Source organism: Puma concolor, chromosome E3, assembly GCF_028749965.1.
Source record: "Puma concolor isolate L17-30 chromosome E3, mPumCon1.1.hap2, whole genome shotgun sequence".
In the NCBI taxonomy this organism is placed as follows: Eukaryota; Metazoa; Chordata; class Mammalia; order Carnivora; family Felidae; genus Puma; species Puma concolor.
Window position 1 is genome coordinate 22516224 of NC_141682.1, and position 14247 is coordinate 22530470.

Here is a 14247-nt window from a genome sequence, read left to right on the forward strand (position 1 = left end):
GTCATGTCCAACCGGTCCCTCAGCCCCGATGCGTATTCATGAACGCATTCTCTCCTCCTCAGCTCGCCAACTGCACACACTGTAAAGACACCGCTGTCTGGACTCTCAGCGACACCCTGCGTGTTGCCTGCAGCAGCTCCCGATGCCCCTGAGGCTTGGGGAAAGAAACAAGGCGCTCCACAACCTGGTGACCTGCCCGGCGCCCCCCCAAAGCGCTCTTCTAACGCCTCCGTATCCACCTGTACTTACATTCCACAAGTACAGAGCCGCTTACTTAAAGTGGAAACAAAGACCAAGAAAAAGACAATGGTTGGTGCCCAGAACCCGGTGGTGGGCCTCACAGGTGTGGGCCGGGATTAAGGAAGAGCTGGGGTGAGGATGACACCCCTCTTTCTGACTTGAGCAACTGCGCAGAACACCATTTACGTGCACAGTAACGAGCGATGGACAGCAGGGACAGAGAGGGAGCCGGCCCCCCAAGACAGCATGACGGGCAGGGGGGGTGGGGGGGCAGCAATCACAAGCAAGCATTTTCCAGTAGGAGGTGACCCTAAGGGCAAGTGTCAGAACTGTGAGAGCCAGCTACCCCTCAGCCCTTGGAAAATCTCAGGGGATCTGGTCTGGGGGACAAAAGGGGAGGGAGGAAGGGGGAGACAGGAAGACAGAGACAAAGACCGTCTCCTGACCCATCATAAGAGACACGCTCACCGATCTCAACCGTTCTGTCTTGGTGCTGCCGCGCTCCCCTGCCCGTGTGTAGGGCAGGGCCGGGTAAAAAGCTGTCCGAAGATATTCGGAGGAAACGTTTAGAGCATACCAGAAGATGACTTTTGCTAGGAAATTCCAGAACACCCTCTAAGGATTTCACTCACACGATATGAAGTTAAGGACATGCTAAAATTCTAGAAGGCCTGGAGAACAAAAGCAAATGCAGGACAGCATATGATCCTATAGCTCGTCTAGGACTTCTGACTTTCTAAAGAGCTTTCCCACTCATCAGCTACTTGCCCTCTTAAGAATGCCGATTAAGGGGTCACCATGGAGGGAGAGCTTCCAGAAGGCACACCTGGAGCTTTTAAGGAACAGACATCTTCTTTCTTGCCTTTGGGAAAGGGGCAACAAATGGCTGTGGGACATGAGGCTTCAACTTTTTATTCTGGGATTCCCTGAGCCCTTCCGACACTCCACTCGCCAGTAGCTTGCACGTCACAGGAGGCATGGAAGGCAACCAGGACCGTGGATAGCTACCGGAGGGCAGCCGGGGACAACCGTGACGAAGAGTATCCCGTAGGCTCAAAGGAGATCCGACGTGGCAGACCGCTGCACAGGCTGCCATATTGAGACTGACCCCCTGCGTCCTTGATCCTCTGGCCGTGTGGAAATAGGATTCAAGAGACACCAAGAAGCTGAGGTCCCTTAAAGGGTTTCACTCACCCTTTATTCTTTGTCTGGGGTTGTACTGGCTTTCCTGCACCCTACTCTCACCCGCTGCTTGAAGGTGGGAGCCTTCAACTGTCCCAATGGTCTTGGGGCCTGACGTCATACAGAACGAGCTCACACACAGCGGCAGCAAAAAGCCTGTGACCCACAGCCAAGCCTCTGCTGGTGCAGCCAGGGGACCCTCCCAGGTGGAAGGTGCACGAGACAACAAGACTAGCCGACGAGATTTCCCCTCCTCTTTTACAGAAGCACATAGAGCTCAAAAACAGGGATCAGCGAACGTGCTGTAAACAGCCAGTACTCTAGCCTTTGCAGGCCAGACGGTCTCTGCTGTGACTTCTCCACTCTGCTGCCGTAGGGCTAAAGCAGCCATAGGGAAGATGGAAGGAACTGGGAGTTGGCTGTGTCGCAATAAACCTTTATTTACCAACATAGGTGGCAGCCTAAGTTTGGCCCGTTCAGCTCCTGCTCCAAAGAGCAAACAAGCATCATTTTTCTAAAAAGAAACTCAGGTTTTTTTAAAACCCTTATAACTAATGTCATTATCAAACAAAACGAAAAAACTCCACCAAATTTTTCAGACCCTGCACTATTCTCCTTCCTCGCTCCTCACAGATAACCTTTTTCTTGGAAGGGGCACATGAGCTTCAGCGTACCTTGCTCAGAAATAAAAATCTCAGATTTAGTAATGATTAACCCACCTACACGGCGGGGGGAGAAACCAAACCACGGGACCACGTCGAAAAGGGTGTCAAGCCCAAAGGAGGAGTTTCTCCCGTGGCTTCTGTTCACACCACACACATTCTGCCACTGCATTCTCTTCCAGTTCCTTCCACCACACCGTGGTCTCTGAGGCCCAGAGGCACCGCCAACCTATAGCAAAGAGCCCCACCCCCACCCTGAGCAGCCGCAGGGCTCTCTGGAGAGAACAAGGAGGGAATCTGGACGTGGACGAACTGCAGTCCGTTGTTTGTTCCATGCTCCAGTGCCACTGGCTGTCCGACCTGGGGACGGCACAAGCTCTCGGAGCCCACCTTGCCCCATCTGGGTAACCCCCCCCCCACCTGCAGAGCTCTCATGTTCATTCCTGAGGTCATGGATGTGCACGCCCTTCAGAAATGTTAGCTATCTTATCCTGAATGAAGAATGCAGAGGCAACCAGTTAATACTAAGGCTGTGCTGAGGCCACTGATTTCTCGCCTCAGTGAGAGAGAGGCTGGGGGCACCGATGACCAAAGACCTCATCGGGTGAGCTGATGAGGGACAAAATACACACTCAGGTCGCATTAGGCCCACACACTCTAGTTTATCTTGGTGTACTTCTGTAAGAATCTGGGGAAATGCACGTACCCATGACTGCCACATGACCGACCTGACAGGGGAACCAAGAGAGATCTGTACAAACCTACAAAAAAGAAAACGCAATCAGTGAGATCATTGTAGAGAAAAGGTTTGGTGCTACAATTCCAGCCCGGAATCAAAGACCAGGCCTGTGGTCCTGATTCTGCCACTAACTGGACCCATTTCCTCTTCTGTGAGGGAGTGTAATTATACCTGCTCTTGAACCCTAACGAAGGAGGTGAGGGACCAAATCAGAGAATGGAGGGGCACCTGGATGGCTCAGGCAGTTGGGCTCTGACTCTTGATTTCGGCTTGGGTCACGGTCTCGTGCTCCGTGGGATAGGCCCCGCATCCAAGCCCCACTTAGGATTCTCTCTCTCTCTCCCCAAATGAATAAATAAACTTAAAAGGGCTTTGTGTCATGCTACCATCACCCAGCCTTGCAAATCTCCAAGCCATACTGAAGACACCGTCACGACGACAGTAAAGTCTTTCGTTGTCGTCAAAACGGCAAATGCATGGGCCCCTGGTCTCAGCTACTCCACTGGCAGGGCTCTTGCACACACGCAGAGAATGTATACAAGGATTTTGATCAAAAGCCCTGTTTGTAACAGCAGGAGCTAAGAAGCAAGGCACATATGTAGGGCCCTGGTGACATCACGTACGTGGCTGACAGTGGTGGCACAGCAGGTGCAAGCAGATGGGGACAGGGACGCGAGACAGGCAGTCACCGCATTCCTTTTGAATATATTTCTAGCATTTAAAAACATGTTTATTGACTTATTTTGAGAGAGAGATGGGGGAAGGGCAGAGAGGGAGGGAGAGTGAGAGAGTGACAGAATCCCAAGCAGCCTCTGTGCCGTCAGCACAGAGCCCAATGCGGGGCCTGAACCCACAAACCGAGAGATCACGACCTGAACCGCAGTCAAGGGTCGGGTGCTCAACCGACAGAGTCACCAAGGCGCCCCTGACATTTTTGAACCCGGTGGGAACCTTCAGAAAATTAAACAATTCGGGAAACAAGGGGGCGGTATTTTTTAATTTACCTTTAGTCTCCAGAAGATGGTATCCATCCCAGCCCCAAGATTTAGAATCTGACAGTGACATTCTGTCTTCCGTAGAAATGCCTTTATAAGCTGACTGACGCCATGGACGCGAGCAAAATATCCTGAGAGAGAGACAGAGACAAGCCATGACTCAGTGATGATGGAAATAAGCCTTGCCAAGTTCACCACACCAGGAGAACAAAACGCAACACTTCTGCCCTTCTTCAGGGGTAGCGGTTTAGGTTATCCATAGACCTTATGGGAGAAGTAACGACTTTAACATTCTCTTCTTCCTCTTTTTTTTTTTAAAAGCCATTTGAACCAAAAGAAGCACAATCTATCCAATGGTTGGATCAACTACCTTAAGGAAAACGCAACGTCCCCTAATTCTACATATGAAAGAAAAATATTTTACATCAAAACATGGGATCTCTTAGAAATGTGTTTTTTCCTGGCTCAGTGAAAGCTACTCTGAATTCTGCTGAAACTCAAAATTGGGAGACCGTCTGGAAAGTATTCTGGGGTCAGGAAATGGGGCAGATAAATGTCAAAGCAAAGACAGCCATATTTCTTATCGTGCTCCGTTCATCTCCATCCTGTGTGGGTTAGAGCCTCGATGTTTGTAAAACATCACAGGCGGGGTTGGGCGGGGGGCGGTGCACAGGCAAATGGTGCCTAATAAACTGACTTGTTAAGCTCTGGCGTGGGAAGCTGGACCAGAGGAGACAAGAAATAAAAGAGGGTCAAAGGAAGATAATATTGATCTGTGTTCTAAACACTTCTGCTTACAGTATTACTATTTTAAGAACAAAATTTGAGTGGCATTTAGACACTTACTGCAATTTGACATAGGGATTTCATGTCTATGGGTTCTACTAGTAAATAATTTGAGCTTGCCGTTTTACATGTCTCTTTTGGGGCGCCTGGGCGGCTCAGTCGGTAAAGCGTCCGACTTCGACTCAGGTCATGATCTCACGGTCCGTGAGTTCGAGCCCCACGTCGGGCTCTGTGCTGACAGCTCAGAGCCTGAAGTCTGTTTCAGATTCTGTGTCGCCCTCTCTCTCTGACCCTCCCTTGTTCACGCTCTGTCTCTCTCTCTGTCTCAAAAATAAGTAAACGTTACATGTCTCTTCCATTTCACTTTTCTAGTCGATCCTTTTTACCGTGGGTTACAGAGTTATCACCCACAACGGACTGGACATTGGAAAAATTTTAAAAATGCTCCCCACACGCTGTTTGGGAAGCACTCTCCTACTATGGGGCCCTAGTCTAGCGATGCCAACCCAGGGAGAGGAAGAAGGACGGAGGGCTGACCTGCTGCCCACGGCCCCCAGCACCCAGGGCACCATGGTGGGGCCCTGCCTCTGCAGGGTCTGTTAGGAAAGCATCCTCAAGAGTGCGGGAGGGAGGCTTAAGGCCTCTTAGCCAGGCCTCGTCCAATCTTACTGATGCCTGGTTTCACCCTCAGCTCAAAGTAAGTACCATGTCCTTATTCTCAGGAAGCACCACTTTAAAATTTCTTCGCATTTCTCATTGAAACTACCCATAGGATCCGTCTTTAGGGCCAAGATGCCCTGCACCCACAAGAACTATGGTCATTTGGCCAATTTCTCAATCTGGCTGAGACTAAGTCACCCTCCTGTCTCAACTCCTTTCACTGCCTTGATAGAAATCACTTGTACAGCCTAACACGGTTACTATCACTTTAACAAGGCCAAAAAAAGTCATTCCTTCCATGAACAGACAGTTCACAGTAAAAGATATATAAATGGCTCTTAAACATATAAAATGATCTTGGGGCACCTGGGTGGCTCAGTGGGCTAAGCAAGTGTCCGACTCCTGATTTCGGCTCAGGTCACGATCTCACGGTTCAAGGGTTTGAGCCCCACGTCGGGCTCTGTGCTGACAGCATGGAGCCTGCTTGGGATTCTCTCTCTCATTCTCTCTCTCTCTCTCTGCCCCTCCCTGCTTGCAAGCAAGTGAACTCTCGCTCGCTCGCCTGCTCTCAAAATAAACATTTAAAAAATATATTAAAAAAATAATCATAATGATCTTCAACTTCACCCCAAAATAAGAGGAATCTAAAATAAAATTACTGTAAGATACCATTTTTCATGGATCAGATTAACACACATGAAAAGTTTCATAATACACTGTGTTGGTGAGGATGTGGGGAAATAAGCACTTTCATGTACTACTGGAGAGAAGGAACACTGGAACTCTCATGTTAAGAATGAATCCCTATGTTACACTGCTGGCTTTGAAATGGAGAAGGGGCCATCTTCCATGGAATGTAGGTAGTTTCTAGAAGGTAGACAAGAAAAGGAAATAGACTCTCCCCTATGGTCTCCAAAAGAAACGGCCCTGATGACACTTTGATGTTAGCCTAGTAAGACCCATGTTTGACTTCTGACCTTCAGAACTGTAAGATAATAAATTTGTATTGTTAAAAAAAAAAAAAAAAAAGAATGAATCCCTAAAACCCCAGGCCTCTCAGCTGATGAGGGAATAGTGAGAAGGGAGGGGGTCACTTGCCTCTGTTAATTTCGGGGGCCTTCCTCTCCTTAGACAGTCTTACCAAATGCTGGATGTAAGGGTCATGCCAGTAGCCAATGCTTACTGCAAACCTGGAAGGGATAAAAAGGAGGCAGGTGAGTAGACGTCAGTAGATTCAGGTTCTCGGGAACCAGGTCAAGGAGGAAAACCATCTACTTCACAAGGCCAACACACTCCCATTTAGCACTCTGTTACAAATGTAAACAGACTCAGCCATCTGCCGAGGTGCTCACTTACACTCCCTCTCACCCTTCCCACGGCGGCCATGTGTCACCTCTCTTTATTCTGACTGCTAATTCCTTTCCCAGGACCCTGGAGAGCATACAACCTCACCTCGTCCCTCACCCAGAAGACGTGCAACCGTTTATTCACTCGGCAAACTCGCTGGCCAGAACTATTCAGACAACCCTACTCAACCAGAAGTTCTGGGTCCACAGGAAAGATCTAGAATTGTTTTGTCAAACTCGATAATGACTCCCTAAGTATTTCCCCCAGCTCTGTCATTTCACGTCCCTTAAAGAGTAAAAGGGAATACCAGGAACAAATAAACAGAACAGCTACAACCTAGAAAATTTTGCCATTGTAGCTTATCCTCTCTGGCATGCACTACAACCTGGAAAATGCTACAGTAACCTAACCTCTCCCCAGGCCACACGACAGGGAATCAAAGCTCTAGTGTTCTAAGCCAGGGATCTGAAACCCCAATGACCACTTAAGGTCTCCTGGCAACCATGAGTGGAACCAGCCTTAGGACAAGGACATGTAAAGGAAGAAACCTGGATCCTTCAGGCCGAGCCACTGTGGGCCTGCACCCCGCTCTACCTCTCCACAGACATTTTGAGAGTTTCCAAATGTCTTTATCGCTTAAACCAAACGGAGTCAGGCTTCTGTTACCTGCTACACCCTGAAGCATCCTAAGTGATATCCTGAGTGTATGAGCTCATTTCCGTGTTTCTTGATGAACAAGCGGAGAGGGGAAGGGGTGAGTGACTGTTACCCAGCTAGAGTCTGAGCTCCCAGAGGCAGATATGATATCTTCTCTTTACGTCCACTGACAAGGCTTACCGCTGCCTTGACTGTGGTCGGTGCTAATCCTGTACAAACCTATGCCCCCCAGTCTCTCTCATGTCCACGTTCACACATCTGCATACACACACACACACACACACACACACACACACATAAGGAAGCAGATTCTTTTGGTTTCTCGAGGCAGCAAGTCAGCACGGAAATGCACAAAGCACTCATTAAGGGACACGATTTGCTACGGGCCCAGACTGTCCAAGTTTTACAAGGGTGAACAGGCTCAGCTGTCTAAAACGGTGCTTTTCAAACGATGAATTATGACCCGTCCGTATAATAAAATCAGTGTAGTAGTCTGCAAGTCTCCATCTGTGAAAATGCAGTCGAATAGAGTGAAATAGAAAATATCAGTATGCATTCCACACTGTAAGAGTTAAGACGGTTTTGTGAAGCTTTTGTTGAAGTGGGTGTTTGGGGTAAAATGCAATGAAAAGTCTGTTCTCCGAACAAACAAAATAGACTCTTAAACACAGAGAACAAGGTGGTGGTTGCCAGAGGGCGGGGGGATGGACAAAATAGGCAAAGAGGGCTTAAGAGGTACAAACTTCCAGTCATATAAGTAACGCACAAAGATGAAAAGTGGAATATAGGGAATCCAGTCAATACTACTCTTATAACAGTACGGTGACAGATGTGACGACACTTAACTGTGGTGAGTGCTGAGTAATATGTAGATTTGTCAAATCACTATGTTGCACGCCTGAAATTAATGTGACATTGTATGTCGACTATACTTCAATAAGTAAAAAAAGAGAGAAGATGGTGTTCTCACTGTTGGCGGATTTGAGGAGCACCGGCCTCAAAGGAATCACCTAGTGCCATCTAGTGGTAAAGGCCGTATCTGCAGTCTAAGAACCACAGACTAGTGATGCGAACATCAAACATGGACCTAAGGGTTGGAGGGGGCCTTGGAACTGACCTGGTCAACCCTGACATCCGATGCCAGAATCCTTCAACAACACCAAGCCACTGCCTGACCATGCACCACAAAGAAGGCACTCACTCCAATGCCCAGCAGCCCTACCTGCTGAAAAGCTGATCGAGTTGCCCCCCTCCACAAGCTCTGCGTTGGACTTACTACCGCCCTCCTCTGGATGACAAGGAGCAGTTTCCCCTCCTCTCAACCGTATTCTCCGTCTAGTTAATACTATTGATTCCATCAAGCCATCTTTGGTGAGGGTCTGCTAAGTGCCAGCCATTGGGGATACAGTAGTGAACCAGACACGAAGATAAGGAAGGGCTTGTGACAGATGAAGGACAACAGCACGGAGGACGGATGGACCTACGTTAGAGAACGTGAGAGGGAAAGCCTCTCTGAAAAGGGAATGGGCTGAGTTGGGTCCTTACACAACTGGAGAAAGCTGTGCAAAAGGGGTTCTAGACAGGAGGAAGAGCAGACAGAAATGCTCTGGACAGGAACCGCCTTGGAATGTTCCAGTAACAGAAAGTCGGTAGGGAGGCTGGAGAACAGCGGAGAAACAGGAGAAACTAGAGAGGCGGGTGGTGGGAGCCAGGGAGAGACCTCTGCAGCCACGTGCAGCGGCCCCAAACCACGGCGAGGTGCACAAACGTAACAGGTGGGGACAGAACACGAACGTATCCGGTCACAAGTCCTTATGACTCCCACTTTCTAATGTTTCCAACATGCGTCTCCTTCTGGTCTCCAGATCTAGAAGACTGCCAGTGGTTTGTGGGAGGAAAAGGGGGGATGTCACTGATCTGCCCTTCAGAGTGGCTAACATGAGAAGATTTACAGAGCACTGCTAAGAAGAGTAAGGGTCAAAGAACTAGCGGGCACTGCTGATGGGGAGTTCCAAAGGGAGATGGGCAACCTGCTTCAGAGCTTAGAATTCTGTCACCCCTGGGAGCCCAGCTGAACATGGTGGATCCACACAAGGAAACACTAACCGGTCATCTCAGACATGAACGAGAAGGATCAGACATGCCAAGATGTTCAAGACACCGTGAAGGGAAAAAAGGTAGGCCGAGAACCTATGTAGCCAATGTGCCCGTCAACACGTGTATGTGCGTATCTACAGACGAGTACTAGGGAACTGGCGATTTCTGGTGTGTGTGTGTGTGTGTGTGTGCGTGTGTGTGTGTTTTAATTTATCTCTATGTTTTAAACTTTTTCTCCATGAACTATATGCCATATTTCATCTAAGACATTATCAATTATAAGACTGAAAAAAGAAAGAAGAAACACTGCCAGTTAGTTAGCTTAATGTTTTTCTTATTGCTTACAATTTTAATTTTGTGCTTGTTGGAAAAAGCCCGTTTACTTGTTTGTTTAATTAGTTTTAAAGTAGGCTCTGTGTGCAACGTGGGGCTTGAACTCACAACCACATCCAGAGTTGCATGCTCTGTTGACTGAGCTGCCAGACGCTCCTGCAAAAGCCCTTTTGTGCTTATTTAAACGGATTGAAAGGGAATGGATGAATGCAGTAAGAGGGTTAAGTCTTCCCTTTTGGGGTATCTGTGAGTTTCCACACAATATTGACCTTCGGGCCGCCAAGGGCATTGGCAAGGCTGCATCCCCAAGAGATCACCATCATCCTCTCCAAGATTTCCTTCGACGCTACCGACCGTCCAGGTGCAGGTTTTGTTACTGAGCCTTTCTCGATCTCATCAGGAGGTATCAATGGATGGTTCTCCAACAGCATCAGGATTTGTGCTCCTTCTGCAAATGGCCCTTAAAAGGCACGTGGAAAGAAGCACCCAAGAGCTGACGGTGTAGTCCTCCGGCCATGCCGCAAGCAACAATGACCACATCCACTTGCACAGGTAATGACAACTCTAACACGACTTGGCAGTGACCGCGGGACACATTGAGAATAAATCACAGCTGATGGCAAAGACGTAAGAACGTGTGTCACAGCATGGATCAAATACAGTATTGCCTTCACCACATGAGCAACAGTAAGCTTAGATATCATAAGCAAACATAAAAGGCAAATATTAAGCGATGAAAAGTACCTGTGACATCACAGAGTAACATCCTTAAAACATAAAGAACTTACAAATCAGTAAGGAAAAAAATCCTAATATCCCAGAAGAAAGGCCAAAAATGGGCAGTTCACCAAAGAGCCAAGTGACCACTGAATATACAAAATAAAGAAACCCTAAAATGCAAAATGAAAGCAGAAACAGCAAGCAGTAAATCTGCTATCAAATCAGCAACAAAACCGTTTAATAGAACCCGGCTTTGGTGAGGATGAGAAAGGGGGCACCTGAGCCACCAGAACTGTAAACTGTCACTGCCATGCCACGAGGCACTTCGGCTGCTGGTACTCAAAGCTGAAGAGTTATATTTACGTGATGACCAAACAATCCCACTTCTAGGATTTTACCCTAAGGAAATAGTCAAGAATGAACACAAAAAGGTTTCGGTAAGAACACTGAACCTGGGGTTACGCTATCAGGTGAACAAAGCAAGCTACAGAATTCTATGTACAGAATGTTCCCAATTCTGTTAGATGAATGCGTGCATTCACGTACACGTGAATATACATACATGTACAGTATACATATCAAGACTTCCCAGAGTAGGCACCAAAAGGTGAACAGTGGTCGCCTCTACACTGACGCTGTGCACCTAGTGCTGCTGTCTGTCTGTCTGTCCCCACCACAGTCCTCTGTTGCCCAAACCCAGAAAATAGCCCCTCTCTTTGTGTATCCTGACTTTCTTTAAAACCCAAAGCATCAAAAATCTCAGATTTGGGAAGACCTATTTCGCAGTCTTCAGTCAATCCCTATAGCTTTTGAAATTTTCATGACATTCACATACCACCTGTTCAGTGTAACATTTCTTTAAATCAACTCGCTTTTTTTTAGTACTCGGGTCTGACGTGCTACCTGGGATTTTCTTCTAACACGCTATAATAAATACCTAACTATTAAAATTTCAAACATCTGTGTGCCACCTAAAGTCATTTCACATTCCTTCCGTGGGAAACACTGATCTGGGCCAACCGCCTACTCACTCGAGAGCATTTACTGACTCTGCCATATAGGCATGAGTACCACCTGCAACAGGAAGGGGGTGACATGCTCTCCGCCAGGGATTTCTTCACCTGAAGGAAAGGGCAGGGGCCCTCCACGCTCTCCCAGCCAGTGAGGATCAAGGCCAGGTTCATTTTACTTCTGTCAACACTCCTGAGAGTTGACTACAATGCCAGGCATCATTCCAAATGCTTGACCAATAGGAACGGAACGCCTACAACCCTCATAGTGACCCCCCGTGGGAGGCACTGCTTTACAGACTGAGGTGAAGGTCGGTCCCTCAAGCTGCAGAACCCTATAGAAAATTTCATTCTAGGGGTGCCTGGGTGGCTCAGTCGGTTAAGCGGCCGACTTCGGCTCGGGTCATGATCTCACGGTCCGTGAGTTCGAGCCCCACGTCGGGCTCTGTGCTGACAGCTCAGAGCCTGGAGCCTGTTTCAGATTCTGTGCCTCCTTCTCTCTCTGACCCTCCCCTGTTCATGCTCTGTCTGTCTCTGTCTCAAAAATAAATAAACATTAAAAAAATTAAAAAAAAAAAATTTCATTCTATTGCTTTTCAAACCTATTTACCCACCTGGATTTGGATCCCTCCCCCGACACTTCAGTTGCTTAAATGATATCTGTGTGTGTGTGTATGTGTGTATGTATGTGTGTTTACGTGTGCGCGTGTGTGTATATATGTACACACACACACATTTATATGTACATTAAACATATATGTAATGTATGCACAGATACACATACATACAACGTACTTAAATGCAATTGCAAAAATCAATCCGATACTCTTAGCGTCAATTTTTAAGTTTGAAATTTGAACTACATACTGCATACTAGCCTAAGATACTGCTCTACCTCTTATTGTTAATTTTATTGTTCTTTCTTTTAGTCTCTTTTTTTCTTTTTGTTTCTATTTCTTGGTAGTTTTATTCTTGGTTATAAATGGAAGGCAGGAAGCAAAGTCTTAAGGGCAACAGACTTTGTACCTAAACAGACTTTGAGTTTGTTTCCTTTCTTGTGAGCTCTGCTGCTTTCTTAAGTAGATCCGCAAGGCCTTAAGTGTTGAATCACCTAAAAAAAAACAAAACAAAACTGAGCCTCAATTAACTCACACGCTATCGTTTCTTCCCAACAGAGGCTACTGGTATTGCCTTTTGGCTTCAGCTAACACCCAATTACTTTACAAGGATTAATATGTCCTAAAATCTACTGCCTCCACTGTAAGTACTCATTGACTAGTGGGCAAGGCATTTATGAAAAAGGAACCAACATTCACAAGAAGGTGAGTTAAGTAGGAGAAGTCAATCAGAAAGTTCCCATGGTACAAGGTCTCATATCTGACTTAAACAAACAAAAAACCCAGTTAATACAGAATATAGTAACAGGATGTCATGGGCCTGAACGATGCTAAAGTTCTTTTGGAAAAAATAAAACATTTAAGCACATGTAGTCTGAATATTTTCTCCCAGTCTGTCTTGCCTGTTCATTTTCTCAGTGCATCCATTTTTCCTTTGTAATTAGTGCTTTTTTTGGTTCTGTATCCAAAACGTTTGCCTACCTCAAGGTTGTCAACATATGCTCTCATGGTTTCATATAAAAGATTTATGGTTCTAGCTTTTATATTTCAGTTTATGATCCATCCCAAATTAATGTGTACACAACGAGGTAGGGGCTAAGGCCCATTTTGTTTCCACGTGAATATCCACTTTACCCAGAATTATTCATTAAAAAGACGTCCCTTTCGCCCACCGAATTGGCTTGACAATCTAGGTGAAGTTCAACCAACAGTACTTGTGTTTGGTCTATTTCTTGGACTCTTTATTCTGTTTCACTGATCTATCTTTATGCCAAAGACTTTGATTGCTGTGGCTTTACTGCAAGTCTTCAAATTAAGCAGTATTAAGCAGTTTAAGTTCTTCAACTCTGCTCTTCGTTTGAAGACTTTTTTGGATATTCAAGACCCTTCACGTTTCCATATACATTTGGAAACATAAACAATCTGTTAATTTCTTCTAAAAAAAAAAAAAGATGGTTAGGATTTTGACGGTGATTGCACTGATTCCACGGATCAAGTCAGGGAGAACAGGAATCTCAAAACATCAAATCTTCCAATGCATGAACAAAGTGTATCTCCCATTTATTTCAGTCTTCTTGAATTCCTCTCAACAGTGTTTTACGGTTTTCTGTGTAAAGTTGTTTTGCGTCTTTCGTTATATTTATTCCTACCCACTTTAGGTTTTTGGATGCTATTGTCAATATTTTCAACTTTAATTTTCCTACCCATGTACGTATACGTACAATATATCTATCTGACAAAGAATTCCTATCCAGAATATATAATAAACTCCAATGAGTCAAAACCAAAACCCATTAACAACAAAAATGGGCAAAAGACTTGGACAGTTCACGAAAGATGTAGCAATGTCCAATAAACACACAAAAAGATGCCTAAGATCATTAGTCACCAGGGAAATGCAATTTAAAACCATAATGAGATGCTCTTTCACCCTCACTGACAATACAGAATGTTGACAAGGATGTTGAGCAACTGGAGTTTCAATATATTGCTGGTGGGAAGTGTAAAGTGATAAACCACTTTGGAAATTAGTCTAGCAGTTAAATATATACCCACCCTGTGACTAAGCAATTCTATTTCTAGACATTTATTTGAGAGAAATTGAAGACCTGTATAAGAATATCCCTTGTAGCCTATTCACAATGACCAAAAACTTCGATACAACTCAAATGTCCTATCATTGGAGAACACACGAACAAATCA

General features: G+C 46.1%; 1 protein-coding gene across 2 annotated transcripts in view; it reads right to left on the bottom strand.

Moving 5' to 3' along the window:
* Window positions 1–14247, bottom strand: part of LCMT1 (leucine carboxyl methyltransferase 1) — a 40824-nt gene that overhangs the window by 18073 nt on the left and 8504 nt on the right. Inside the window, exons 2-4 of one of the 2 annotated variants that reach the window (XM_086692663.1) lie at window positions 12455–12539; window positions 6363–6454; window positions 3828–3949 (exon numbers count right to left, since the gene is read on the bottom strand). In XM_086692663.1, coding sequence (XP_086548789.1) covers window positions 3828–3949; window positions 6363–6454; window positions 12455–12539 — 299 coding nt within the window. The remainder of the gene's footprint in view (window positions 1–3827; window positions 3950–6362; window positions 6455–12454; window positions 12540–14247) is intronic. The other variant, XM_086692662.1, reaches the window with a different exon arrangement.